The 27,770-nt window shown below is 52.5% G+C and overlaps 9 protein-coding genes across 9 annotated transcripts; 5 read left to right on the forward strand and 4 right to left on the reverse strand.

The window, feature by feature from the left end:
* Positions 1 to 2,680: 2,680 nt before the first annotated feature.
* Positions 2,681 to 5,338, forward strand: BCR38DRAFT_92962 (STE like transcription factor-domain-containing protein). The gene is made up of 3 exons (XM_040865774.1): positions 2,681 to 3,175; positions 3,242 to 4,892; positions 4,963 to 5,338. The coding sequence occupies exons 1-3, from the start codon at positions 3,049 to 3,051 to the stop codon at positions 5,102 to 5,104; spliced, it is 1,920 nt and encodes a 639-aa protein (XP_040719749.1). The 5' UTR covers positions 2,681 to 3,048; the 3' UTR covers positions 5,105 to 5,338.
* Positions 5,339 to 7,121: 1,783 nt separating this feature from the next.
* On the reverse strand, positions 7,122 to 8,006 carry BCR38DRAFT_332677 (uncharacterized protein; the record flags this gene model as incomplete). Its single annotated transcript, XM_040855172.1, has 1 exon — positions 7,122 to 8,006. The coding sequence occupies one exon, from the start codon at positions 8,004 to 8,006 to the stop codon at positions 7,122 to 7,124; it is 885 nt and encodes a 294-aa protein (XP_040719750.1).
* A 222-nt stretch (positions 8,007 to 8,228) lies between these two features.
* On the forward strand, positions 8,229 to 9,383 carry BCR38DRAFT_93023 (uncharacterized protein). The gene is made up of 3 exons (XM_040865777.1): positions 8,229 to 8,584; positions 8,692 to 8,881; positions 8,953 to 9,383. Exons 1-3 carry the CDS (start codon positions 8,285 to 8,287, stop codon positions 9,249 to 9,251), a joined length of 789 nt encoding a protein of 262 aa, XP_040719751.1. The 5' UTR covers positions 8,229 to 8,284; the 3' UTR covers positions 9,252 to 9,383.
* A 132-nt stretch (positions 9,384 to 9,515) lies between these two features.
* Positions 9,516 to 11,715, reverse strand: BCR38DRAFT_334411 (uncharacterized protein; the record flags this gene model as incomplete). Its single annotated transcript, XM_040855313.1, has 7 exons — positions 9,516 to 10,358; positions 10,418 to 10,532; positions 10,587 to 10,623; positions 10,686 to 11,254; positions 11,310 to 11,452; positions 11,535 to 11,623; positions 11,682 to 11,715. The coding sequence occupies 7 exons, from the start codon at positions 11,713 to 11,715 to the stop codon at positions 9,516 to 9,518; spliced, it is 1,830 nt and encodes a 609-aa protein (XP_040719752.1).
* A 793-nt stretch (positions 11,716 to 12,508) lies between these two features.
* On the forward strand, positions 12,509 to 14,972 carry BCR38DRAFT_92977 (uncharacterized protein). The gene has a single exon (XM_040865776.1). It carries the CDS (start codon positions 12,927 to 12,929, stop codon positions 14,640 to 14,642), a length of 1,716 nt encoding a protein of 571 aa, XP_040719753.1. The 5' UTR covers positions 12,509 to 12,926; the 3' UTR covers positions 14,643 to 14,972.
* On the reverse strand, positions 14,973 to 16,667 carry BCR38DRAFT_92976 (mitochondrial carrier domain-containing protein). Its single transcript, XM_040865775.1, has 4 exons — positions 16,428 to 16,667; positions 15,798 to 16,345; positions 15,491 to 15,728; positions 14,973 to 15,424 (listed from the first exon to the last, which is right to left on the reverse strand). Exons 1-4 carry the CDS (start codon positions 16,529 to 16,531, stop codon positions 15,304 to 15,306), a joined length of 1,011 nt encoding a protein of 336 aa, XP_040719754.1. The 5' UTR covers positions 16,532 to 16,667; the 3' UTR covers positions 14,973 to 15,303.
* Positions 16,668 to 17,815: 1,148 nt separating this feature from the next.
* On the forward strand, positions 17,816 to 18,521 carry BCR38DRAFT_405481 (uncharacterized protein; the record flags this gene model as incomplete). Its single annotated transcript, XM_040857962.1, has 3 exons — positions 17,816 to 17,879; positions 18,223 to 18,464; positions 18,519 to 18,521. 3 exons carry the CDS (start codon positions 17,816 to 17,818, stop codon positions 18,519 to 18,521), a joined length of 309 nt encoding a protein of 102 aa, XP_040719755.1.
* Positions 18,522 to 19,354: 833 nt separating this feature from the next.
* BCR38DRAFT_420119 (PALB protein) lies at positions 19,355 to 22,617 on the forward strand. Its single transcript, XM_040859364.1, has 3 exons — positions 19,355 to 19,813; positions 19,862 to 20,214; positions 20,276 to 22,617. Exons 1-3 carry the CDS (start codon positions 19,787 to 19,789, stop codon positions 22,437 to 22,439), a joined length of 2,544 nt encoding a protein of 847 aa, XP_040719756.1. The 5' UTR covers positions 19,355 to 19,786; the 3' UTR covers positions 22,440 to 22,617.
* Positions 22,618 to 23,547: 930 nt separating this feature from the next.
* Positions 23,548 to 23,961, reverse strand: BCR38DRAFT_328001 (C2H2 type zinc finger domain-containing protein; the record flags this gene model as incomplete). The annotated part of the gene is made up of 1 exon (XM_040854833.1): positions 23,548 to 23,961. A coding segment is annotated over one exon (414 nt), but the record flags the coding sequence as incomplete, so codon positions are not given.
* Positions 23,962 to 27,770: the final 3,809 nt, after the last annotated feature.

The following is a 27,770-nucleotide window of genomic DNA, read 5'->3' on the forward strand; positions in this document are numbered from 1 at the left end:
CAATAGTTACCCTCAACCCTCAACGGGTGTCTTAGACATTGGATCGGTGTGATTGCGGTGGAGATTTGGAACCACTGTAGAGACATAACACAAAGTTATTAAAGAGAGTTGTCTCGCGGCTTTCTTGTCTCCTTTGTCTACTTGTCTAGGGCAAGACAGAACAGGTGGAGTACAAGGTCAGCCGCACAGATGAAACTATGGAATCGTGATGATGAACGGCTCCCACTATCGAGAGCTGATTACCGTGCTGGCGTGGTAGGTATACCGCTTTTTACACACAATTTCCCTATTCATTTCGCATAATGGGGTACTGAGCAGGCCCAGCTCGGGAGTTGGAAGCTGGTTGCAACATTACTCAAAAAACCCCCCATTTTTATTCAAGCTTATTAGTTCGCTTTAGGCCACTGTACGACGGGCGGCTGGCCAATTTCGCTTGCCGCCTTTGGCATCCGGGAGCTCAAGTCGCTTCGTCGCCATTTTTGGACCGGTGGAGGTATCCGCCCGCGTCGGAAACTGTTGCCCGCCCGGTGCATTCTGGGCCTTTGGGAAGTCGGGGGATCCATATAATCTTCCAGGGCACCAGGGCAAGTAATTCGGCCGAGGCGAGCTCCTCCTGTGGGGTTTTGTGCTTTGACGAGTCCACTGGCACGTCTTTCTGGACCAGTGCTTCTGTGTGGAGAATTGGTGCGACCAGTATGGCCGCCACTATGGGGGAAAGCAGAAGGCGTTACGCCAAACGCGTCGTGGCGGGTGCTTAGGACGAACCGCAATCAACTTCTAGAACTTAGAGCTCTCTGGCGGCGCGAAGGGGGGCTATTCGCTTCTTTGCTGGCCTTTTTTTGCATCTTCGCAACGCGCAGGCAATCGGTGTTGCGTATGTGCTCAGAGTCGACAGGGTGCCACCGAGGAAGCGGGTCACCTGGTAGGTAAAGGTAACATGCGATTCCAACGCCTTCTCTTTTTTGCAACTAGAACCACACCAACGACATGGCCCCTTCCCTTTGCAGAACGAAAGCCGGCCGTTCCTGGCTTGCTATGCATTTGATGGGCAGCATCCCAGCACAAATATTCAGTGTAAAAAAAAAAAAGGGCCGTGAGCCAGTCCACATTCGCTGCAAAGATCATCCTTGGGCCAGGCAGGTGCCGCCGACAACGTGCCAACTTCCAGCAGTGGCTGGCAGCCGACTCGTGTTGACGAGTGGCCGACGGGAAGTTTCTAAAGTTATCAAAAGTAAATCGTCTGCGGGCACTTGCACCGGAAACCACTGCAGGAGCAAGGTCAAAATCCAGAAACAAGGGCTTACTATAGGACATGCAGAGTGCAGAGGGTACGCGTACCACCAATCACATCAAACCTCTCACAAAAGGGTCTTCAAGATCCATGAAGCTGCGTACTGCGACTGATGAGCTGAACAACTGGAAATGCAGCGCAGCAGCTTCTTTCGAGATCCCTCCCATGTTAGCCGGGATGTGGAGCCAGGGTAGAGCGAGCGAGCGAGCGAGCATTGTCCTCCTTCCTCCATGTACCCCGTACCTAGTTCGCGATCCCTTCCTCTTCCCACCTGCTGCTGGATCCCCTGCTAAAGTGTAGAACGAAGCACCAGTCTGTTGTTCCCTTCTCTTTCTAGTCTAGGAAGAACCGAATCTCCACCACCCCTAGCAGTGTCCTTGTCGTCGTCCACCACGCAGTGGGATAGATGCCCATACTGTTATGTAGGGTTGATCAGTCATTTGGCTTGTAGAATGTACTGAAGTGCATGCAGACGCTTCCCACGACGCCAGCCAGGATCCTATCGTCACCCAGATTGTGGTTCTCTGCAAAAGTGCTGGCTGGCGCGCTGCGACTCTGGCTGGCTAGGCTAGCTTGTCCCCCCTCCCCTACCCCCCCTCCCCAAGAAGCACAAGCCGTTACCGCAGCCGCCTGCTGTCAGTCAGTCAGTCAGTCAGTCTGTGGTGCTAGCCACAGGTACCGCGATACCTCCACCCCCGTTCTTAGTAGCGTGCTGGCGAGGGCCTGTGGGCAAGACTTGCCCAATTGCATCGGCCTCCCTTGCCCTCCCGAGCAAAGACCCAGTTCAGTTCCCACCCAATCTATTATTCTACCCGACTAGCCTGCGGAAATCATTAAACCCCCCAGGTCCTCCATCTCTTCTCCATTCCCACCTCCTGGACTTGCTCTCTTGAATTCCTCTTCCAAGATCTTCCTATCCTTTTCGGAAGACCCCTCTCGTTTTTTTCTTTCTTCCTTAAACCTCTTCCTTCCTCCTCGTCTCTTGTGTTGCAGGCCTCTCACTTGAAGAATTCGAGCCATTCGAGCCGCACACTCACAACTCAGCCCCCCTTGGCTTTTACGAGACGCTTCTCTTCTCACCAAGACGAAACCCCTCCTCCCGAATTCCCCAGCACCGCGGCCCCATCAGACGCAGTTCGCCGCACCCACGCTCGACTGTACGTCTTGTTTGATCTTCGGGAGAATCTTGTTGATTATTTTGGTCTGTTTCGGGCATTGACACGACAACCTTGACTGTGCCGTCGTTTCAATAAACGGTTTAATCCAATTCGATCCTACCAACGCTTTTTTTCGAGTACACCGCGCCTACTGCACCGCACGCACAGTTCGCATACCACGGACGGAGCATCGCATCGCGTCGGGTCAATTGCGCCTACTCACCACATCACACCTCGAAGGTTCCCTCACATTGACGAGACCTGCCCATTCGCTTGAGGCAAATTGGAGGCTCAGTGTCGTGTGTACAATTCACTGCGGGCTGGACTCGACTCAACACAATCAAATACACAGAATCAACAGAGTAGACTGCGACCCGCTGTCAGGTTCTATCCAACAAGAGGCAGCGCCTCTGAAGTCCTGACACCAGCGACATCAGTAACCATCAGTACCACCTCGCTGAATCTCATTACCATTTTCCTTCACGTTCAAAGCCATTGATTCCGTGTTCAAGACATCGCCAGCTGGTCTTGGTCACTGCAGTAGCGACTAAGAAACAACTGGAAATCCCGCCTCTCCAGTGGCAGCTGTGTTAGTACACTATGTACTCGCAACACGCAGCTATGGCGGCAGCACCACCCCAAAAACCAGAGACCTTCATGCTCAGCACAGAAGCCCAGCAAGCACTACCACACGATGCTCAGGTAGCGCTGCAACAAGTAGACAATCGTGAGTAATTGTCAAGAATGCACTGGTTCCCCCTGATCTTCGTCTCAAGTGGCTTACACAATGTAGTAAAATATTTCCTCATCTCGGCACCTGTCGACTGGCAACCCGACCAGTACATCCGAAGATTTTTGCTTCCCACTGGCGAATACGTATCCTGCGTGCTATGGAACAACTTGTTCCACATTTCGGGCACCGACATCGTGCGGTGCCTGTCGTTCCGCTTCCAGGCGTTCGGCCGACCAGTCAAAAACTCCAAGAAGTTCGAGGAGGGCATCTTTTCAGACCTGCGAAATCTGAAGTCGGGAACTGATGCTTCTCTGGAGGAGCCCAAGAGCCCTTTCCTGGACTTTCTCTACAAGAACAACTGCATTCGAACACAAAAGAAGCAAAAGGTTTTCTACTGGTACAGCGTGCCACATGATCGACTCTTCCTTGACGCGCTGGAGCGCGACCTTAAGAGGGAAAAGATGGGCCAGGAAGCCACCACCATGGCCGTCAGCGAGCCTGCTCTGTCGTTCCAGTACGACTCGTCGCAGTCTCTGTACGAGCAACTCACCAAGGCCCAGCAAGCCAACTCTTCGTCCTTCAACGCGCAGCAAGTGTCGTTTCCTCAGTCGCAAGCCCCGTCACCAGTGATGAGGGCGATGGACTCGATGCCTCCTCCGCAGATGATCCCCCAATCGATGGCCCCTTTATCGGATGGCATGGACGCCATGGTCCAATATCAACAGATGGCGATGGCGCAGGCCCAGGCGCACGCTCAGGCACAGGCACAGCAGCCCATGGCTCAAATTCCGCAGGTCGTCAAGCGAGAGCCTGACTACGCTCGCGTCCAGTACAACCAAAATGGCGTCCCCATGCATGGTCATCAGCGTCACGCGTCCATGCCTGCATATGGCCTGGAATACTCGCCAGCGCCGTCTTTTGTCTCTTCTCAGTACGAGGACTACAGCAACCGCGGCATCTCCTTCGAGCCTATCACGCCTCCCCAACAGGCTCTTGGCCTCGGTGCAGAGCCTGCCTACATTGCAAACGAGGAGACGGGCTTGTACACCGCCATCCCTGATCACATGGGCGGCGTGAACGGACTGAATGGCATGATGCAGCTTCCACCCTCCAACCTGGCCGGCCCGCAATTCTCCCGCGCTTATGGGGCCAACAACGTTTACTCGGTCATTGAGGGTTCCCCGACTTACAAGCAGAGGAGGCGTCGTTCGTCCATCCCCCCGTCCATGTCCGTGATCGCTGCTGCGACCGCCCAGGCCCAGGCTCAAGCTGCTGCCCACCGTCCATCTGATCTGAGAAGGTCCGTTTCGGCGTCCGTCGGGCCGTTGGCTGAGGGCGACGAGGACAACAACTCGCCGCCTGGGCTGTCCTACAGCAACTCGGGTATGTCGATGGCAAGCCAACAACAACACCACAAGGAGCTGCTCGATATGTCTCGACACGGCACGCCGCTCTCAACCGTCGAGGGTAGCCCCGCTCTCAACCCTTTGTCCCTCCAGCACCAACAGCAAGAATTTGTTCATATGCACCACGACGACTTGAACGGAGACGTAATGAGTGAGCGACGGACAACGCAGACTGGTGCGCCAAACGTGGTCAGACGAGCCCGGTCTGCCACGGTCATGGAGCTCGGCCCGTATCCCCAGAAATCTCACTCATGCCCCATCCCCACGTGCGGCCGTCTCTTCAAGCGCTTAGAGCACCTGAAGCGGTAAGACCGATTTATTTCTTTTCATGTCATGTGTGATGCACCGCGCATGAATCTGACCAAATATCTCTAGACACGTGAGAACACATACCCAAGAAAGACCCTACATCTGCCCTTATTGTAGCAAGGCATTCTCCAGATCAGACAACCTAGCACAGTATGCCCCCTTACCTTTCCTTGACGTATCGTTTTCCTTGTACGCTCGAATCCTGTGATGAGTTGCGATGTATGGTGCGAAGCGAAAGCCGATATACGAAACCAAAGCAGTCAACCCGAATCATGTCACAACCACAGCCACAGCACAGCACAACAATCAAGACTTCATCATTACCAGGCAGCAAGTCATTCCAGCAAGAAAATGTATGAAGACTAACAGATCGCCCTCAACAGACACAAGCGAACACACGATCGCGGTGACGGCGCCGAAGGCGGCTTTACTCTTTCGGGTGAAGACGAAGAGGAGTACTCGGGCGAGGACCACCTTGGGTCGCTCGAGGAGGCGTCGCCCAACTCCGAGGGTGGTTACATGACCACCTCGCTCAACTCCGTTGCCAACGGGACGCCCCAAACCAGCAACGGCATGTCGCATGCGCCGTCCTATAACAGTCTGCAAACACTGTCAATGCCTATGACGATGAGCACGCTGTAAAAATCGCATTTATTCTTTCTAGCGGGATTGCATTATGACGGGAAACGCCATGTTATTTTCACATGTTCGAGGGTCACGAACGGGCAACGTCCACGGAGTGGGCGGCATCGGGTTTAGCGGATTGATATTTCGCATCTTCTTGTGGGAGATCACGGAGTTCTTCTATTTCCATATTTGGGAAAAGGGGCCTTGCCTGCTCAGCAGACAAGGTCTATTTATATTCCTTTTTACGTTGTGGGACGATGGCACTTTTATTTCATACACGAGGGATACCAAAACTTCATACGATCCCATTTTCGATCGTCATAGAACGGCGGCTGTTATTTCGTTGTCCCGATATGATAGGGACACAGCTTGTTAACAACATTGCCATGTTTGCATGGATGCAGAAGCGAGTGGCAGAGGAGGGGAGCGAACTCGTGCAATATGTATATAAATAAGCTTCCTTTTTTCTTTATCATCTGATGGAGGCGATCAAGGAGAAAGCAAGAAAGACATACATATGAGGAAGAAGACATGATACCAAACATTGAAATCGAACTGTCGTCTTATCGCTTTCTTGGTTGGTTCGATTGGGGTTCCTCATGAGAGAGGGAAAAAGCCAATAACGGCTTGATAGACAATGAACATAGTGAAATTACCCTTAGCCAAGCCGTTGGCGATGTTCTTCAGTGAACACCAAACGGCGTACTTGTTAGACTGCTCCTGTGAAGCCACTGGGCTAAAGCCATCTTGCTGGAAGATCCCTTTCAAAACTCGGGTTTTCTAGCGCACACTGCTTTCTTGTTGAAGCTTGGTATTGGACTACTTGAAACCTTGTTCTTTTTGAATTATGGATTATAGTTGATAGCCATCACAACCTCTATTTTGCCTAGCTGACAAGTTTGACGTAATGTCTATGTGGAGAACTAGAGCTCACGCTCGAGACGAACACTCCTCTCCCTATTCTGGGTATAGGCGCCGTCTCCAATATTCGCACTGACTTGCGAAGTGGTTGCAAGACTTCCGAAGTCACCGGTTCTGCGATTGGTCGTTCGCCCATCGCGGCTTAGAGAGACGTGCCATTTCAAGACAGAGACAACGGCACTACCTTCATCCATAAACGCTTCCATTTGGTGAGCCCTCGAGTATGATGACCAATCGTAGGCTATGAGAGGGGGAAGCTGCAGTAGCTTCGCAGACATGCAGACCTAGAACGAAAATCGTCGGATTATATGATGGGGTCGATATGACGAAAGCAGCAGCCGGTAGACTTCCGGGTGCCATTGCATTTAGCGTGGCCGTTGGAGATATAAGGCTTACTGTGTTTAGATAGCATAAGTTGCTCTAATACCGGTGTGCCTCGATGGTTTCGAAGTCGATTTTCCCAGAATATTTCCCTCCAGCTAAACTCCCACTGAATCCTGGCGGTCATCCAGACCCAGGGCACTGGGGATCAACTTGATCTTTCGAACGAAATCTGAGTAGGTGAGCTCGAGGACGCTTCCTTCGTAGTTCAAACCTTGGTCGGAATACGCATAGATGATGTAGCCGTCTTTGCTGTGATCACATTGACGAGACGTTGTTCTCCCGTTCATTCCCATCTATCTTCGCTTCTTCTTCTTGCCGCCTCTCCCCGTATCACCAGGCCCCTGAATCGCATAAACATCCCGTTGACTCAGCTTCAGCATACCATTCTGCATCTTGCCCACAGCAGGCGCATCCACCACCGCTTCGCGCCTCTTAATACCCTTCGCCTTCTTGGCCGGGGCGGGTTTCTCGAGCACGATGCCGTTCTCCTTTGCCTCCCGCCTCCTCTTGTCCTCTCTGGCCTCGGCCGCCGCGGTGATTCCCTTCCTCATTGACATGGGCATCTTGGTCTGCTTGTAGATACTCGACTTAGAGCCCAGGGCCGACAGTCGCAGGTCCGTCGCTAGATGCCGGTTACGACCTTCGTGCTCGTGTGATGCACCTGAGGCGAACCCATTGCTGTGTGGAGAGGAGAAAAGGTGTGATTCGGAGAGCAGTCGCTGGAGAGCTAAATCGTTTTTCAAAAGCGAGGCGCTGTCCTCCTCTGCCTCGGTAGGGACTTTGGACTTTGAATTTGAGGCTGCGGTCGTGGAGACGACAGAGGAGGGAGGGCGTGAGGAGAGCCAGGCTTTTGCCTCTCGCTTCGAGAGGATGGCCGAGTCGGGTTTGCTAGATGCGGTGTGTTCAATCACTTCTATGATTGTGGCAGGAGACTCGTCGTCATCTGACAACCCCGTCCATTCGTCCTCTTCGTCCTCGGCGCCAACGTCCTCGTCTAGATCCTCATCCGTACTCTCGGGAGCAGGCGCTACTTCTTTCCCTGTTGAGTTGGCGGGAGGTGATAGAGGTGCAAATTGCGCCTCGAAATGACGCCGAAAGATGGCTTGGGCGTCTTCTTCGGAAATCGATGGTTCGGCTTGAGCAGCGCGCGATTTGCGCTTCCCTAGTACACTCGTCATTTTTGCTGTCTTTCAAGCTGGTAGGCTGGTTTGAGTGAAGGATGCTGCGACACTTGCTGTGTAAAAAAAAAAGTTTATGACATGCCAGTTGGGATTTGGTAGCCTTGCATAAGCCACGGAGCTTCGGGCAACGAAACTTGCTGTTGTTGGAGAAGATCCAGCTACCCCACACGTCAGCCTTGTTATTTTCCAAAAACCCCACCATCTTGGATCAAGTCTCACCCATCTATTATAGCTATCTCATATTGCAACCTCGTTACTTGTCTTGATACATAAATATGACGCGTTTCCGCCCCTGCATAGACCTACATGCCGGCCAAGTGAAGCAGATCATCGGGGGAACTCTAGACAGTGCGACGTCAGAGCTCAAGACAAATTATGTCTCCTTACAACCCGCCGGCCACTTCGCCCGGCTATACAAGGACAACGACCTCGTAGGCGCGCATGTCATTATGTTGGGACCGAAAAATGACGATGCGGCTGCGGACGCTGTATCTGCGTGGCCAGGAGGACTTCAACTCGGGGGCGGCATCAATGACTCGAATGCAAAGCTGTGGATTGACAAAGGGGCTGAGAAGGTGCGTTCATCACTCAATAGAATGACCGAGATCCAACCATTAGACTCAAATAGAAGTGACGTAAAGCATGTATGTTTGAGATCTGAGACTGATTGTGTACCCAGTAGGTCATAATCACATCCTACCTCTTCCCCTCAGGCAAGTTCAGCCAAGAACGCCTGGACACCGTCCTTGAAGCCCTAGACGGCGACAAGAACAAGCTTGTCATCGACCTCAGCTGCCGCCGGCAGGGCGAAGACAAGTGGTTCGTCGCCATGAATAAGTGGCAAACCTTGACGGATATGGAGGTGAATCAAGGTAGGAGGACTACCTTGTCCCTTTGCAGTATCTCACATTTCCACACCACAAGTTCTAACTTTGACATCAAGACTCCATCAAACGGCTCGAGCCGTACTGCTCCGAGTTCTTGATCCACGCAGCCGACAATGAAGGGTTACAAAAGGGCATTGACGAGAAACTGGTCACAAAGCTGGCCGAATGGTGCAGTATACCCGTGACTTACGCGGGCGGTGGCCGCCACCTCGTAGATCTAGAGTTGGTCAAGACTCTAAGCCACGGTAAGGTTGATTTAACGATTGGCAGTGCATTGGACTGCTTTGGAGGCAGCGGAGTGAAGTTTGACGATTGTGTCGAGTGGAATAAGAAACAACCAGCGGTGGATTCGTAGCATCACAAGAGACGACAAGAGTGCTTCCGTTACCCGAGTGTTGAAGTTGGGGTTAAATGGTGCTCACCACGATAAGGGACAAAAAGAATGCGACACCCGTAGAGCCCCTGGATATTTTCAATGCTCGCCCAACAGAAGAGTACACGTTTTCATGACACTTATCATTACCCAGCCACCCCAACTTTTGCTATCCTACTCTCGGCCCCCTTTCATCCAAACCACAGCGTCCCCTGGTATTTCTATCCGAACCCCAATCTTACGACATCACGAACGGTAAGACTCTAGTTCAAGCTCCAGCTGTCGGATGCGTTCATTCTGGTCTTGCGAGCCCGCCCCCACCCGCTTCTTTAAGGTGTCGACCTCGTTAGTCAGGTGTCCGATGAGCTGACCTTGATCGCTGATCATCTGGGTCTGTTTCTCCAACAACTCTGTGATGTGGCCTAGGGTTGACTCAACTCCCAGTGGAACCGCGTTGCCAGATGTGGTAGGTGTCGGGGTGGCGGCAGCACCAGCAGCAGCAGCAGGAGTTGAGGCATACGTGGGTGATTTGATGGGAGACGCAACCTTCGGTGGCGGCGCCGTAGATGTCTTGGTCGGCAATGGTGCTTTGGGTTCGGATCTGATAGGCAGGCTGCTGCGTTGTACAGGCTTGGGGATTTCTTCGAAACTGCTCGTCTCATCCTCCTCTTCTTCTTCGTCATCTTCGTACTTGGAAGCCATGGCTGCTATGGACTGCGATTGATGCTTCATGGAAGGCGGCGGAGAGCGTGCAGCAGCCGGGGCCAGGGCCGGTTCAGGCTCCTTGGCTGGTGCCGGTTTTGCCACTGGAGTCGGGGCGGGCGCGGCAGCAACGGCAGCAGGCTTGTAGTCAGCCGGAACCTCAACCGGCGCATTGCCCTCGTAGATGCTCTCAAAGTCGATCTTCGGCGGCAGCCCCGACTGGCCTGAAAGCCACTCCTGGGCGCTTACAGCAGGCTTCATGCCGACAGCAGGCGGGAAGATGTCCGATTGAAACGTCTCGGCACGTCGCGGGACCGTAAAGGAGATGGGCTCAATGTATGAATCGTTCACTGTCTTGAAAGCTCTCATGACCTCATTGTCGTGCACCTACAGGGCATCAGTATGTCGGCTTGGAAGGTATATCCACCTTGATAGGTGGTACTCACATTGACACCGCGTTTAGGCAGGAACGCAATACCTCTCTGCGGGTCTCCAGACTTGTACTCTGACAGAAATTCGAACTTGTCATTCTCATACTCGAAATAGCGAATGTTGCCATCACTAGGAACGCGTCAGCAGTGAAAAAATGGAAATGGAGAAGCGCGAAAGACCTACCCCTTTCCAGCAAGATATAGGCAGTGGCAGCTGTCGTCTAAGCATCAGTTAGCAAAAGCAAAACGAACCGCCCCATTGTTGTTTCTCATCAAGACCTACCCCAGAAGGGCATGCAAACGCCAGATATGCTGTCGAGGAAAGTAAAGCCACCGATAGGCGATGGATTTCCCGGCTCCCATAGCGCTAGTTGACGATCACTCATTCTCGAAAACCCTGTAGTAGCGATGCGGTTCTGCTCGCCCATCCAGACTGCTCGACTATTCTTGGCGCCGTCATGGCCGGGGTGCTCGCTCGCCGGTCTCTCTTGTCGGACATCCCATACTCGTAGCTTCTTGTCTCTCGAAGTGGTGACCATCATGGTACCGCTCGCGTTCCAGGAAAGCGACTGGACGATGTCGGGATGTTTCAGGGAGAGCGCCTGAGATCCAGCGCCCACATCCCATAGTTTGACCGTGAGGTCGCCGGAGGCAGATGCCAGGATATTCTCCGCGGCCGGGTTGAACAGGACCTGACCGACCTTTCTCGAGTGACCGGTGAGCTTGGCTACGGGGTGAACGTCGGCCGGTTCTTCGGCGTCGGTGAACAGGGTGAAGTCCTTGGGGACTTCCCAGAGCATAACTTTGCCATCATCGGAGGCGGAGGCGATAAGTCGGTCGTTGAAGGGGTTCCTTTGGGCTTCATTAGCTAGAATACCGGGTGGGGTCATCGGCGTCGCGTGCGCACCAGTCAGTATCAAGGACAGTCGAGGTGTGCCCTCGAAATAGGGGCATCAGGTCGGGAAGCTTGCCCTTCTCATTCAAGGGGATGACGGCGAAGGCGCCACCTCCACTGGCCTCCCAGTTGACCGAGAGATACTCCGGATTGGCCTTCGCGACGATCACGAATGTTAGCGAGTCGCAACATCTCGGCGCATAAGGGACTGCTGCTCTACAGAAGCGGGAAGCTGACCTTGACCAGGTTCGTATCCCAGGCATTGCGACTGATTCGGATGTTGTCATAACAAGACTCTTTCTTTGTCGACTTGCCAAAGATATGCCCTGCACTCAAGTCAGAAACATGGCCGTAAGTTGTTGTTGGACGCGCGAAGGTACACACGATATTTGGATGCCCGCACGAAGCGACCAGCCATGATGATTGTGGACGAAAAGTCTGAACTATGATACTGGGAAAAAAAAAAAAGAATGGAATATGGATTGGGAATACACGATAGTGCCGGGAGGCTGTTGGGTATCAAGCCTGATCAGATAATGATAGGAGAAGCAGAGCACAAAGCAAAGCTGTTGGCCAGTTGCACGTCAACTTGCACCCTGAAACTAGATGGTCTAAACTGCGCCTCGTGTCGGTCCTCAGTTCAAGGTGCACCCGTCGGTTGGAGCAAGCAGAGCACCCACAGGAGGTCTCCACTTAAGCACTCGGCATTGATGATCTAGCCCTTAAGGGGTGGCGACCACTGAAAGAGCATAAACGCATTCAATGAACACTGGAACCACGATGTCTCCAATGAAACTGCCAACTCTGAGAAGCTTCGGTAACAGTACAATGCAATCCGTACCCCAGCCTACGGTATGTTACTCAGCCGCATCAACATTGGTCCAAGCTCATGTTGCCACCGTACGAAGCAATTGGGGGGCACATACGCGGGTCTATCAAAAAAAGTACCTTATTTCAGGAACCCAAGCACTTCAATTGCAATTGAGGCAAAGATATATCTGGCATGTCCCTTTACTTAATCATTATGGTTATTCAACGGTGGAATACTTCTGGTTGGAAGAACTTATATAGCTTATTACGAGTTCGTCATGCTATCGCACCCAGCCTCCAGCATGATAGAGAGAGCAGACAAGTGATAACTCAAAGTCCACGGGCACACAGAGTAACGGCAGCAGTAGACGACGAGGGACTCTAGCCTCGAGTTGTGAAAAGACTTGGATTGACCGTTGGCACCTTCCAACCAAGGCAACTTCGATTTAGTGCTCGTAGGAACCTGCTGTTTCTTCATCACGTGCCATCACTTAACGCGCGAGCTCGATCGGAGTCGCGTTTTCTCGTCCCATCTGCACGGTTGGCGCGACCCGAACTTTTCTAGTCAAGCTTTCCCGCTTGTCGCATTCAAAGGCATCTGCTTGAGTTCATCCCAGAGTCCTTCTGGAACCAGCACAGGAAGAAGCCTGCACTTGAGTCCCGTACCAGACAGTGCTGCAACAGTTCGAATGCGCCATATTCATCTCCGCTCATTTCACTTCTCATCGCCATTTTGTCGACCGCCCTGCGTGTCAGGCCCCTGACCTCTTCCTCTCTCCCTCCCTGTCTCCCCACCTGCCATCTTAACAACGGTACGCTATGGCAGCTATGGAGAGCTTTGATAACATCTACCTGGATCTGTCTAAGGACAGCGGAAAGTGCCGGTTTGCCGAGAATGGCCTTGGTTGGAAGCCAAGCGGCAGCAGCAACACCTTCACCCTCGACGCGGGCGATATCGCGAGCGCTCAATGGAGCCGTGCCGCCAAGGGCTACGAAGTCAAGATCCTGAAACGATCCTCTGAGATAGTCCATCTCGATGGATTCCAAGAAGAAGACCAAGCCCGTCTGGTCAAGATCTTCAAGAACTGGTACAGTGCGAACCTCGAGACCAAGGAGCACGCTCTGCGCGGATGGAATTGGGGCAAGACCGAATTTAGCAAGGCCGAGCTTGTCTTCAATGTACAGAACCGACCCTCCTTTGAGATCCCGTATTCGGAGATATCCAACACTAACCTTGCTGGACGAAACGAGGTCGCGATCGAGTTTGCTGCGTCGGACGAGGCCGACACGGGCACCAATGGCCACCTGGGCGGTGCTCGAGGCCGAGGCAAAAAGTCGGGAGCTGGCAAGGATCAAATGGTAGAGATGCGCTTCTACATACCTGGAGTCACTACGCGCAAAGAGACGGAGGGCGAGGACGCTGGCAGCGACGCTGAACAGGAGGAGAAGAATGCCGCGACCTTGTTTTATGAGACGCTGATCGACAAGGCTGAGATTGGTGAGACGGCTGGAGATGCCATCGCCACATTCCTCGAGGTTCTACACCTCACCCCCAGAGGCCGCTTCGACATCGACATGTACGAGTCATCTTTCCGCCTTCGCGGTAAAACCTACGACTACAAGATCCAATATGATCACGTAAAGAAGTTCATGGTGCTCCCGAAGCCCGACGAACTGCACTGCATGCTCTGCATCGGTTTGGATCCGCCTCTACGCCAAGGACAGACGAGATACCCGTTCCTGGTGATGCAATGCAAGAAGGATGAAGAGGTCACGATCGATCTGAACCTGCCAGAGGAGCAACTCAACGAGAAGTACAAGGACAAGCTCTCGCCTCACTACGAACAGCCCCTACACCAGGTCATCACATACTGCTTCAAGGGCTTGGCGGGCAAGAAAATCGTCTCTCCTGCCAAGGACTTCACCACGCACCGCCAGCAGACCGGTATCAAGTGTTCTATCAAAGCCAGCGAGGGTTTTCTTTACTGTCTCGAGAAGGCCTTCATGTTCGTGCCAAAGCCGGCTACCTACATCTCGTACGACCAAACGTCATCCATTACCTTCTCGCGTGTCGGTGGCGCTGTGTCCGCCCTTTCTACCTTCGATATTACTGTCCACATGAAGAGCGGCGGCTCCAGCCAATTCAGCAACATCAACCGAGAGGATCTCAAGGCTCTTGAAGACTTCTTCAAACTGAAGGGTCTAAGGGTCAAGAACGAGATCGACGAGGACGCGAACCTGCTTGCGGCTGCTCTTCGAGAGGAAGCTATGGCCGACGATTCGGAAGAGGAAGCCGCACCCCGCGCCGATCGCGGCTCGGCCGACGAAGATGAGGAAAGCGTCGACGAGGATTTCCGAGCTGATTCGGAAAGCGACGTCGCTGAGGAGTACGATTCCAACCATGAGTCCAGTGGTTCTGGAAGCGGCGAAAGCGACGTCGAAGATGACGGTGATGCTGACGCTGATGAAATGGATGTGGACGACGAAGACGAAGCTGAGAAGCCCCAGGCGAAGAAGGCGAAGACCAAGAAGTGATGGAAGGATGGAGCTCTTCCGTGACGTAGGGTCGGACAAGCAACGGCGTTAGGGTGGCTCGTGTTGTATAATCACGCTATTCAACTGGAATACGTCTTCGCGTAACTTTGCAGCAAAAGGGCTGCGTTCAGCGAGATGAAATGCATTATTTCCACAATCATCTCTGGCGATGGACAAGAACGGATACTTTCACCAAACCACAGAATTCCCACCAAGGTCAAATAATCAAGTGATCAGCACTATGGCAACGGGTATGAGGATCCCGTAGCCATTGAGTGACCCTCGTCTAGAAAGGCCGCACGGCTCAAGCTCATGTTGTACGTTCTTGCGAGTGTGCTTTGTCATATCTGGTCAGCGTTGATGGTGCCTACCTCCATATACGTTGTATACCGCCGGGTGAATCTTCATATTGAATAAAAAGTCATGGGGAGCATACCAATATCGAGTATCCGGACAAATTGCGACTATACGAGACACAAAACGAGTCTCGCATGTGAACAGTCAAAGTATGTTCTAACCACAGAGTATATGTGAGTACAATGCTTGTTCCTAACCAAACCGCAACGTCCAGAAAACCAAAGTCTATGTACAAATCGCCCAAATTACCGAGCTGGCACCGCAAGTTCGAGCCCATCTGTTGCAATTCCCGTAATCGTACAGCTCATTTCGCAATAACGGGGAGAGCAATCTTCGCCTTGGACGCCAACTCAACAGCCTTTGCCAGCTGCTCAGCCCGAAGTTTCTTAACGTAGCGGAATAGCAGAATAAACAATAGCTCCATCCTAGACATGCAAGATTAGCGTCATGACAATGACTTATTTCCACACCGAAGAGCATGGATAACCTACCTCTCTTTAGTCATCATCAGTATCCCCTGTACCAAAAGTCCTTTTACGATTTGTGGTGCAATGCCCTTGAAGAGACTAAGGGCGCCCTCGTTTTCGACGATGAATTTCATGACCTCGACGAAGCCCTTGAAGGGCTTGCCTTTCCTGGATGGTGGCGGCTTGGACTGCAAGCCGACCTTGGCCACGATCAGAGGCTGCGTGACGATGGTAGCTAAAGACTTGGACATGGCACCAAGCACTGGGTCATACATAATTAGCTTCTCTCCAGAAACGGTTCCTTTATACTGCCTGCTCAGGGAATACTTACAAAATGCTTCTCCCGGCGTGAGCCGCGTCTTGCCCGGAAACATATACGTCTTTAACCTCTCGTACGCACCATACGTGATCGCCGGATTCACAACCAGCACCAAGCTGGCTTTGAGACCCCTCCAGAGTCCGAAGACGCCGTCCTCACTCTCGATGACCTCGCGCCCTGTCTCCAGAAACCCCCTCTTGTCATTCTTGCTCTGCGTCTGCTGGCGCGTCGTCACAACGGCAACGGGGATGGTGCATAGCTGTGCCACGGCGCCGGCAACCGCGCCCAGGGCCAGCTCGACGGCGGTCGACGGCGGCGCGGGCATCTTTTGCGACTTGAAGTACAAGGTGCGCACGGTGGAGTACCAGTAGAAATAGGCAAAGTTGGTCGAGGCGACGCCGAGGAGCGCCCCTTCCATGCCTGCGTAGAGGCCTCCTATCCCATCTTCGGCGACGATTTTGGTGATGGCATCCCAGGTCGAGTTGTAATGGGGTTCTTCGCCCTCGGCGGCCGCTTCGCCCGGTTGCCGTTTAACTTGGACTTGGAGTCTGGTTTTGACGCTGTAGACACGGAGATAATGAGCATGACCATAATACACTAAGAGACGAGGCACTACTGCCAGACTTTGTGTGTTTGGCTTACATGTCCAGAGGATATACTAGCGCATTGGCAAGAACTGCCCCCGTAGCGCCGGCCGTGGCCAGACCCCATGGAGGGAGCGGGGCGGATGTCGATTGGGCGCCCATTGCTGAAGGGAGCGAAATATTGCGCTCGTAAAGAACGGCGTGGGAAGCTCTGGCCCAGCCTTAGAGAGAAATTTTGCGGTGGTCTTTTGTAGTTGCGCTCGTGGAGCCAGCCTTTGCACGCCTCGGCAGTCTGGGCCTGGCGTCACCGGTGCCGGAGACTCAGGGATAAGCGGAGGCGGGAAGGAATTATCTCATACAGGCGACGATACTACGGCATGGAGAATTGTGTTGAGGTTGCCGGAGGGTTGCCAGAGGGGAGCGAGGACGGCAATCTCACGCAACTATTAAATGAGTGAGGAAGCAAACGATTGATGAATGGGCGGGTAAGAGGATGGACAAAAGCCAGCCAAAATGTATACTAGTAGCGTGAAGATGAACCTCGGCCATTTTTGTTATCTTATCGCTTCCGCAACGGATCGGTAACGGCGGTGTGGTTAATGCCGATTTCACCGTTTTGCAGTCGGCATGTGGTCCAACACCAACGCTACCCAGTCGCTGATCCCCATGACGCCATCGTATCGTTTCGCTGAGAAGCCAAGCGGTTCTTGGAGGCATCTTTTTGGGCCAAGTTGGGCCCAGTGCCGATGCCGCTTTTACTCAGGCTCGGCTCAGTCCAATGTCAGTCACGCTGTCTTTCTACTCTGTACAGTCGCAGGCTAATGTGGCTTGTGGCTTGTTGAAGAGGCCTAATTGTGGGATTGAGTGCCACGGTTATGCCCTAGGCCGAAGGCGGTGTAGCGGCAATTGCACTTTGGTGGGGTCAAACCCTTCCCAGTAGATAAAATAGCTACAGATACAACACACAAACAGTAGAGCGATACAACAATCAAGACAGGATCGCCACAGAGTCATCAATAGAGGATTGAATCCCTCACTAATTAACTGGTACAGCTTTTGGCCACCTGATCTTTCACAATGGTAGATGTTATTAGATTAACAATGGACCGATCTCTTCGGCACGCTAGAAAACTTACTCCAAGGCCCCTATGAACCCTCAGGACACCGATCTGTGGTGCTAAAACGATTTGCGACTTCCTACAAACATCCGTGATAATCACACGCTGTACTGGATTTGGTACTGGCTGACTATCCCTACAGCGCAGGGCCGAATGGAGGTTTCAATATATCTCATCATATAAAATCGAATAGCCAAAGTGGAATACAGTTTTGAATTCCAAAGCGCTTCTGTAAGTCCTTCTAAAGGTTAGAAAGGAAACGGTGGTTGTCTATTATCATAATCAAGCCTTTGAAACTACCTCATACTCTTTCTTATCTACTTTCGTCATGCGAGAAAGCTCTTCCAACTGGGACTTTGGCAATGTTAGAGATGAAGTTCGTACACGTGTCAGTATGTTAAGGGGTTTTCACATACCTGTTAGATTTTGGTGGCTTTGACACGACCTGTAGGTCTCCTAAAAAGGCTTGGCGGTGGTGTTTTTCTTTGACCAACTCTCTTCTCCTACACTTTTAACCTATGTATTAAGAGTGTCCTATCCTGTAATCGCCTCGACGTGACTAGGGAACAAGCAACTTAGGCTTCCTCTTCCTCTTCAGCCATGGTAATGCAAAGCACAGAAATACATACCCGGCCCAACTAAAATGTCATCGAGTTCAGCTTCAGCGAACATGACACCGACGCCGAGCTGAGTGTCTTATATAACGGCACACGTCTCACATCTACTTATCAGAAGAAAACCTTGCCGAATCGCCCCAGCTGAAAGAGAAGTATCTCTTCTACCTCCAAGCAGCAGAGGAATTCGAATTAGATGGTGTAACAGTTGAGGACTTCTACGACTGGATCATGGAACCATTCTTATCCCTGCCCCGTAGCATACCACCTCCAGACCGAAACAAGACGCCGACTCTTCAAGATTTCTTTCACCCCAAAACATTCCTAATTTCGTTACATTGGAATTTAATACTGCTCTCTACGGTGAGAGATCTTGCTCTAGTACCGACTAAATACTATACTAAACACTACCTATAGTAAGTAGTAACTTGTTTAGCAAGGGTTAATTAGGAAAGAGGATTATGTTAACTTAGTTGCTTATGTCTGCTACGCCGTTTACCTATTAACCCACGAGTCTCCCAAACGTGGTGACCCAAGCTCCCGGTCGATCCTCGGCTTGTATAGGAAGCGCCACAGTTCATTACTACACTAAGGGGTGCAACTTAAACCGTCCTATATCACATCCTTCGTTATCAACTCCGTATAAACAGCTCGATTATCTCTCTAAAATTCAATTATCGACTAGAGCTTTATATCACGGCTATAGTCCTTGAAGGACCTGTTGCAGTTATATAGGGTTATCTAGAAATAATAGCGGAATCAGATGGAGGCAAAGGTCTAAAGGTGTGTTTGGCTGTAAGACGTCAATAAAAACCCTCCGTAAAAGAGCTTTAACCGTAAAGTCGGTTTGTTGCGCTAGAGTTATTTGTGCATAATTCCTGTATACACACTCTTCTTTTTAGATGCGTTCATTAGGGGCCAAGCTCAGGCCAAATTCCAGCCAGGCTCAGGCTTAAACCGGCACGGCTCAGGTCTCGATGTGGCACCCAGACCTGCATGGACACTCGACTTGGGCGGTTGTTGATTGCTGGCTGTTTGTCTTTCACAGACTTCAGAGTTGTCTGTTCACTGGCAGCCCTTCTATACGAGTTGCCTTGTTAAACCATGAAGCTCTAGCTGCATCGATACAAGTAATCTGCCGGCACGTACATACCATATCTTCATCCGATTTAGGGTTCAGACGCTGCCTGGACCGGCAGAATATCGGACGCCGTATATGGCTCGCATCACCAGCAACGTCGTTTCCTTCTACCATCTGACGGTCGTGACTATCTTACACATGCAAACGCTCTTTCTATGTGTAGCGGCACTGTGACTGCGGTGGCTTTCTATCTTGTTCTCGAAAGCGATTAGATGCTTGCAACGGTTACTGTCGCCCGAGCCTGAGCACTTGCATGCCCATTCAAGTCGCGCTTACACAATTGAGGAAGGCATCCCAATGTCACTGTGACTACTAAACAACCTATAGCCAACCACGCCCCCAGAAGAACGCAAATGTCCCGGCGCCGAAGTATACAAAGAAGGCGCAACTCGGGACAAGGAGATCCACCTCTTGTCCAGTGTATATTGAACGTGGAGTGACTTAGGGCTATGCTAAGTGCCACTGAACGCATGCATCCACAGACCGTCAGTCCCTTTTTTTGGCGGTGCATGCATTTCAGCTTCTATCAATCTACAAACTCACCATGTCTGCCATCGAAGCAAAAGCCAAGGTGAGAAGCGCCACCTCTTAGCTTCTTAGCTGCCCTAACGATCCGCAGGCGCGAGAGGATCAAATATCACGGACCTCGGGCCAAGACGCCCTGGACAACGCCATCGCTGCGGCAGACCTCTACATCAAAGCCGCCAACTCTGCAAAGTTTGATGCTGACAAGGTCCGCCTCAAGAAGAAGTGCAATGAAATCATCCTGCTTGCAGAACGGCTCAAGAAAATTGCCTTGTTGGGAGACAGTGTCAGCCAAGTCGAGAAGCGCCTCAAGGTGCCCTGTATAGCCCGCCAAATCCCCACGAGCGAGAAGATAATTCTACTTCGCAATTCCAAGCTTCACGGAAGTACTTTCCCTCCGTGGGAGGCTGATCCGCATCCTGACGAGTTTGCTGGAGATCCCTTCAGGTGAAGCTCATAGTCAGCACGCTTGGTGACCGCTTTCCACGTGTACTGACGCTGTTGCCAGTGACACATCGGATTTCCCCTTGTCAGATCGCCAACTAGCCTTCTTCGCTGGGTGGAAACGACCCTCGGACCTCGTCGGGAACGGCCAAGATGTCGGCACGTGCAAAGTCGAGCCGCGTTTGATGGAGCCCCAAGACGACTACGATCTGATACAAGACGTTACTACCGACTGCTCTGTCGTAGCTAGTCTCTGCGCGAGCATGAAGAACCTGCGACCCGGCCCTGCCTCGTTACTATCCGCGTTGATGTTCCCTACCGATTCCGAAACGGGCCAGCCCAAGGTGTCTGCAAATGGTCGATATGTATTCCGCATGTACTTCAACGGCTGTTTTCGGAAAGTTGTCATCGATGACAGGCTGCCGTCCTCGTCCACCTCACGGGCACTATACGTCGTGGATCGGCAGAACTCGCGACTCATTTGGCCTGCACTGCTGGAGAAAGCATATCTCAAAGTGCGCGGCGGATACGACTTCCCCGGTAGCAACTCCGGAACGGATCTGTGGGTACTTACAGGCTGGGTCCCACAGCAGCTCTTCCTGCAAAGCGACGAGATCGAATTTGGCCGCACATGGTCGCGGGTCAAGAAAGCCTTCGATTATGGCGATGTTGTCGTTACTCTCGGCACAGGCCACTTATCCATGGCTGAGGAAGAAACCTTGGGACTGGTCGGCGAGCACGACTACGCCGTTCTAGATATGTCTGAGTCCTCGGGCAGCCGGCGGATGCTCGTCAAAAATCCATGGTGTGACGGCCTTGTGTGGAAAGGGGTGGGCTCATCCGACACTCCGGAGCGCGCCACAGACGACCACCCGAAAAAACTGAAGCCAGGGTCATTTTGGATCAGCTTTGATGACGTGCTACAGAATTTCGAATCCCTCTACCTCAATTGGAACCCAGCCCTCTTCACAGAACGGCAGGACCATCACTTTACCTGGGAGCTACCCCAGACGAGTATGGCAGCCTCCTTTGCGTACAATCCCCAGTACTCGATGGCGGCGGCAGCCTCGGGCAGCACTTGGATCTTGCTTAATCGGCACTTCCAAGATGACGAACTCGAGATCGCCAAAAGCCGATCGACAACCCTCTCGGCAACGTCAAACAAACTGGGCTTTATGAGCCTTTACATCTTCGACAACAAGGGCGAGCGCGTACAACTGAGTGACAAATCCATCTACCGCGGACCATTTGTCGATTCACCACAAACGCTAGCTCCTTTCGAGGCGAAAAGGGGCGTCAAGTACACCATCGTAGTGGTGCAGCAGGCCCTCCCCTTGCCCAAGTATTCCTTTACCATGTCCTTCTTCTCGCGATGTGCCCTGGACGTGAGGCCTGCTGAGCACAACATAAAGTCGTACACCGAAATTCAAGGCAGTTGGACAGGGCGAACCGCAGGCGGCAACGCTGCTTCGCCTACGTATCTGCAGAACCCACAGTTTGCCATCACCGTACCCACGCCTGGGCCTCTCTCGATCCTCCTATCTACCGATAAAGAAAATCTCGCCGTGCACGTCGACCTAGTCTGGGCGGGCGGCAGACGCGTAACAGCTGTTACAGTGCGCGATCTCGTCTCGACCTCGGGCGAGTACCGCCGCGGATGCGCGCTGGCCCAAGTCCCGTCCGTCGACGCCGGCACATACACCGTCGTATGCTCGACCTTCGAGCCCGGTCAACTCGCCGACTTCACCCTCCGCGTCGGCTCCATGGTTCCCTGCAAAATCAGCGTCGTGCCCCCCGACGGCGCCGGCCGTCTGCGCACCCAACTGCCAACGCTCGTCTTCGGCCACAGCGAACAAAAGAAACGCGCCGCCTTGACCTTGAGCCGGTTGACTCGCGCCACCATCGTGCTCATGAGGAAGCACACGGCCTCGGCTCCCGGCACACCGCGCAGCCATCCTACGGTGAGGCTAGGCGTGGAACTCGGGCGTGGGCCTGATAAGGGCGTCTTGGCTGCGACAGGCGAGGGCGAATTCAAGGAGGTGGGCATGGGGTTGCGCACTGCTGAATTCGATGTCGATCCACGCATGGCGCAGAACCGGGGGCTGTGGATCGTCGTGGAGCAGATCGGGTCGGGGCCGTACATGGCGGCTACCGACGAAGGGCTGAGTATTGAGGTATTAAGCGAGACGCCGATTCATGTTGGCCCATGGGAGACAGTGGATAGTTGATACTATGAGGTTTTTATTTGCATGAGCTGGAGAAATAGGGACTGAGACCTTGTGTTGCATTGAGTAGACCGTATTATATTTGTGGTGGGGGATTAAGGGGTTCGGCACAGTGGGAATCACTTCCGGCGAATGAGTTGAGCACGTAGAGTTTGATGCAATTGAACTTGTCAAAATGAGGCCATCATATCTCGATCGTCGGTGTTGTATGTGCCATCTTAGGCGATTACCGTATAATTTTGTCGGCACCACAGACGTTAAAAAGGGGAATATAAGACGGGCAGATGCCCAGCCTCCTTCTCCCAACCGCCTGAATGCATCTCTTCATTCCATATTGAGGCTAGGATATACAATATAAATGTCAAGGACGACGATCGTTTGCAAATTGTTTCAGTGTCTTTTCCCACATTCATCTCTAGGCTAAGCTGAGCTCCTGAGCTCTAGCTACTAGTCAACTTCAAGGGCTGACCGAGCACTCTCTTTATCTTCCCGTCTTGCTGCCCTTCCAATCGTGGCTTATATCTAAACACTTCATTGACCGAATTGACCGACCTTCCGACAAAGTAAGGGTATCAAAACAAGTCAAAGTGGAAAATGGGCCTGGGTTAAACGGGTTAAACCTCCAGCACAGCTCACGGCCTAAAATCCTGCGTGCATGTTATCCTCCTTCATAAGATCATCAGAAGATATGTCATGTCTAGTCAAAACCCCACTCCTGCCTAGCTCATATCTCTCCAGGAAGCGAACGGGGGATATCGAAAAAAAAGGAAAACAAAAACAACAAAAAGGGGGGGAGAAATGCGTATTGGGACACAACAGGTTCATCCCTTCCTCCAAAAAGCATCAAAGTAAATGCACCCCCCTTGTGGTATATATTATGCGCCAAACTCCACCAGTGACCCGTTATGACCACGGTTTCCTCGACATCAACGCCTGCCAAGTCACCATAACCTTAGTTTGGAATTTTGCAACAGATGCAGCCGCCGCCAAAAGCCCACATCCCTGGGTATATCATCTGCAGTGTGTATGTACATCTAGTGTATATAGTGAAGTGAAGAAGTGTACGAGGGAGATTAGTGAAGAGAGTGGTAGCGAGTGTGCGTTATGGAGCACCACGACGCCTGCGACCTCGATTCGGACCATCCGGGCGCTGGGCCAAGACACCGCGCAACAAGGGGTCGTCTTTGTCCTTGTCGACGTGGTGGACACGGACATGTCGTTGTAAGTTGTCTGGCCTTGGGTACTTGTGTTCTCGATCCGGACAAAAGGGGCAGACGTATCCTGGCGAGTCGTGAACGAGACCGTGTCTGATCATCTCATTTTTGCGTTTAAAGCCCTTTCCGCCCTCGGCTCGAGGGCATCCCTTCACTGAACAATAATGTGGCCGGGCAGAAGAGTGGACATTTGCGTGCGAGTTCAGCAAGTACTGAGTTGCGAACGGCGACGCAGTGCAGCCTGGAAATTCGCAGACAAAGTTGGAGTTCTGCGGATTCGTCATATTGTCAATGCTCATGCGATCCGTTATACTCGTCGCAGTTGTAGGTGTCGAGGCTGGCTCCGTGCCCGGTGTTTCTGTATTGCTGCTGCTATAATCCGCGAGAGACCGGGCTGTATTGCTGCTACTACTCGGGTAGTAATATGGGCTCAAAATCGGCAAAGACGCAGGCGAGGGCATGCTTTGGTTATAGATATTGTGGGGGGAGATGGGTGGAGAAGCATGACTTCCTGTGATAATTGGTATGCGGGTTGCACCACCCGGGGGGGAATGAGGAAACGTAGGATGAGTGTGACGATTGGAATGGGTGAGTTCGTCTCCAAGAGTAGACCTGATAGAAGGTAAAGGACCATGACCGCTCGTGTCGGATATTGGAGACATTATCTGTATTGGCGCTAGTTCTCCGTGTCCATTTGGCACCCCCGCTGGCACCCCCGCTGACGACTTGACATCGTTGGGATGCCTAAGCACTTGACTCGATGTTGACTGTCCAGGAGAAAACACGTCGGGCATAGGGTGGTTTGGAGTGTGAGGGGTGATTGGTGCTTGTAAGACTGATTTCTGGAAGATAACCTGTCGCTGCTGTTGCTGCGGCTCCGGTGCAGCTCGAGGTTGAGGTTGGGGCGATGTCACGTCTTCCGCCATCTCTGTATCCTCCTGACCTCCGTCCGTCTCCGAGGCTTCATCTGTGAGCGTGGGCAGGGGTGCTGAAGCTGAGAAAGCAGCCACTGCCAATGCTGCCATAGACTTTAGATGATCGATGGGACCAGGGGATGTCACAGCGGCAGGCTCGGCGGGTCGCGGCCTAGGAGATACCATGGGACTCATGGTGAGGTTGTCTAGGTCGTCATCGCTACCATCGCCGGAGCTGCTCGTGCAGCTGTCCTCCTCTTCCTCGTCCACGTACTCTACTAGAGGTACCTGTCCAGCCACGTGAGCGATCTCGGGTCGCCTTCCACCATCCAGCATCTGTATCAAGATGGCATCACCCCGGCTGCCAGGCACCTTGCGCCGACGATTAGAAGACTTGTGACCGGGGCTGGGAGGAGGACTGACTTGTGGTAAATCAGGCGGCGGAGAGGATGAGGGCTGGAGGTTGGGGTGATGAGGCTTCAATATGGGGCTATTCTGCGGGAACACCCCATCAGGATCGTAGACGTCGGTGAGTGACGGGTCATGAACAAGGCCGGCGGTTGTAGTCATTGCTTTCGCGCTGTCTCGAAACGTTACCGTAAGTCACGCATCAGTCAGTCGAGTTGCTAACTCGCCATCGGGCGCGCAGAATACTGCCCCCAATTCGCTAAGATGACGACTTTGCGCTCGCGATGCTGCCAGGCAGTCTCGATGCCAGTAACCGGTTTGTCGCTTTATCGCCTGACGTGCCAAAGCAATACGCCGATCAAACCAGAACCCAATCTGAAGGTTATGGTGTAGACTATGACGGTCCGAACCTTAGGTTAAGCTTTTGGGCGTGCAATGTTTCAAGACGGTACGATGCGGTATAAAACGATTGCGACAACGACGACGATGGCAACGGGAATGCGCCGGAGGATCAGAAACGAGTAGGAGAGAAGTAACTATGGCCGGTACAAGACCCCAGGTAAGAGAAGGTGTGGTAGAGCTTGAGTAATGTTGGACAAGGCCACTAGCCGTCTGGCTTGCTAATGGAGGATACTCGTGACAGGCCGCTGAGGTCGTCGTAGGGTTTCGTTGGTCTGTCGCGCAGATGAAAGGCGGGGGGAGAATCCGCGGAGCCTCGGTCGTCTTCTTTTGTGGATTACGACGGGGGCAGGCTTGAAGGGCCAGATTGCGTCGGCAAGTGTCCAGGACGGTTCCTCGCTGCGAAGCAGGGATCCAGGTAAGTAGGTCACAGTGATAGCAGTAATAATAGCAGCTCGAGAGTTTGGTCTGAAGTCAGCCGGAAGGGAACACGATAATGCGCGAGTTTTTCCAAGGTTCAGACTTTCAAGGTTGCTAAATTGCTCGAGCAGCTTGGCCAGGGATGTTCGAGTGAAAGGGCGAGCAGATGCAGGTGGGCGACAGCAGACGATGCGGCTGTGTCTGTGTCTAGTTCCGCGACCGCAAATAGGGACCACACCCAGGTAGATAGATGTGTACTTTGTACAACTGTGTGCACACCGAGCGACTTCAGACCGCTGGGGACAGAGGTGGGTGTGCAGGTGCTATTGTCTGACTTTCCGCGACACAGAGACGGAGCTCTAGAGCACCATGCGCAAGTAATGAACTACGCTTGCCACGGTGTTGCCTGGGTGGTATGGGCCGAATCGCCAAATTCGATGGCAGTGGGCAGTGCGACAACCGGTCTATCTGCGATGCTTTTTCCTTTGGCGCTCCCAAGTGCGGCTGATGCAAGTGCGAGGTGGAGAGAGGCTCTGGGCTGCTACCATGGTGGTTTATTAGTGCAACCTTGATAAATGACACCCAGCCCAGTACGTGTACACACTTGCATAGCTGTACTGGAATATCAGGAAATCGTCCAATGCCGACGTACGTGGGATGGTACTATGGTACTGCTCTGACTCGCCCTTCCAACTTTAAGCTTTGCCCACCAAGGCTGTGCTGGCGTGTTTATTGGGATGTGCAACAAGAGAATGACGAGGGGCTGTTGATAAGCTGGGTGAAATGGATTGACGAGGATGTCCCCTGGTGACAAGGAGTGCGGGAGTGCGGTTTTCTGACTGCGTTTTATGCGGGGGATCTGTCTGGTAGTGGGAGCCGCACCGTTGCAAGTTTGCAGACTGGTCCAGGTGTAGATTGCCAGGGAGAATCAGAGAATCGGAGCGACGAATTGGATGATCTCTCCAGCATACTACGATGGCGATAATGCCAAACAAACTACGGAAAGTCAGGTTACGGTAAATAGATGGTAGACAAATCCAATAGAAGTTGAGTTGCAAATCCTCGATTGCCAGGAGCATTGGAAGGGATAAAGTTGATGAGCATGGGAAGCTACGATGCACGAGCTAAGCCGCGAGTTCCGTCGGTCCATAATCTATCTCGTCGTCCTTCCTCAGTACTTCGCCAGCTACTTCATGTGGATAGCAGCATGCCCATCAACACTCGGGCAAGTAACAAACCAATTTGACTGTTCGCAACGCCCAATGACGGCTTCAGCTTTTGGTGTGAGTGGAAGTGCATCTGCACTTGCTGTGGCCGTCAAGGTCTACTTTCTTTGGTAAGGCAACCAAGCGACGTCAACATTGCGCCCGAAGTTCCGGCAGGCAAGCATGCGGCGCATATGTTCTTTAGGACATCGGAGTCCATCATTGTCTGTTTGGGTCCGCAGGCATGTCGAGCTTCCCAGACGGGACGATCCTACGGAAGTTTAGTACCCACGGGTGAATAATGGTTAGTTATAAATCAACAACTATTGCATGAAAACCTTCACTATTTCAGGATTATTTTGCAACTATCCCTCCCCAACGAACCCCTGCCACCCATGTTTGGGCTTTTGCGAAGTTGACCGGCCTAATCTAACAATCTGCAGAGTTGAAATCCTTCTACAGTAGTGGGCAACATGGGCAACATGGTTCCATTGACTCCAGAAACCCACCGTGCTACACATCACAGGAGTTAATAACAGCAGATTCCGTGGTTCCGTGACCAATTTACCTGAGTGAGTGCAGACAAGATTGCGTCTCAACAGCTTAAATTGTGGGTTCCTGTAAAATCCCAACGTCGAAAGTTAAGGTTCGTTCCGGTATTATTCTCATCTTGTGCTGCCAACTTGGAAGCTACAGGAGTTGGCAACGGGTTAGGCGGGGTGGATGCTGCTTCTGCAGATTGACAAGACACTCTCCACAGAGCCTACGATAGCT

This window comes from Pseudomassariella vexata, assembly GCF_002105095.1.
Source record: "Pseudomassariella vexata strain CBS 129021 chromosome Unknown BCR38scaffold_2, whole genome shotgun sequence".
NCBI classification, from domain to species: Eukaryota; Fungi; Ascomycota; class Sordariomycetes; order Amphisphaeriales; family Pseudomassariaceae; genus Pseudomassariella; species Pseudomassariella vexata.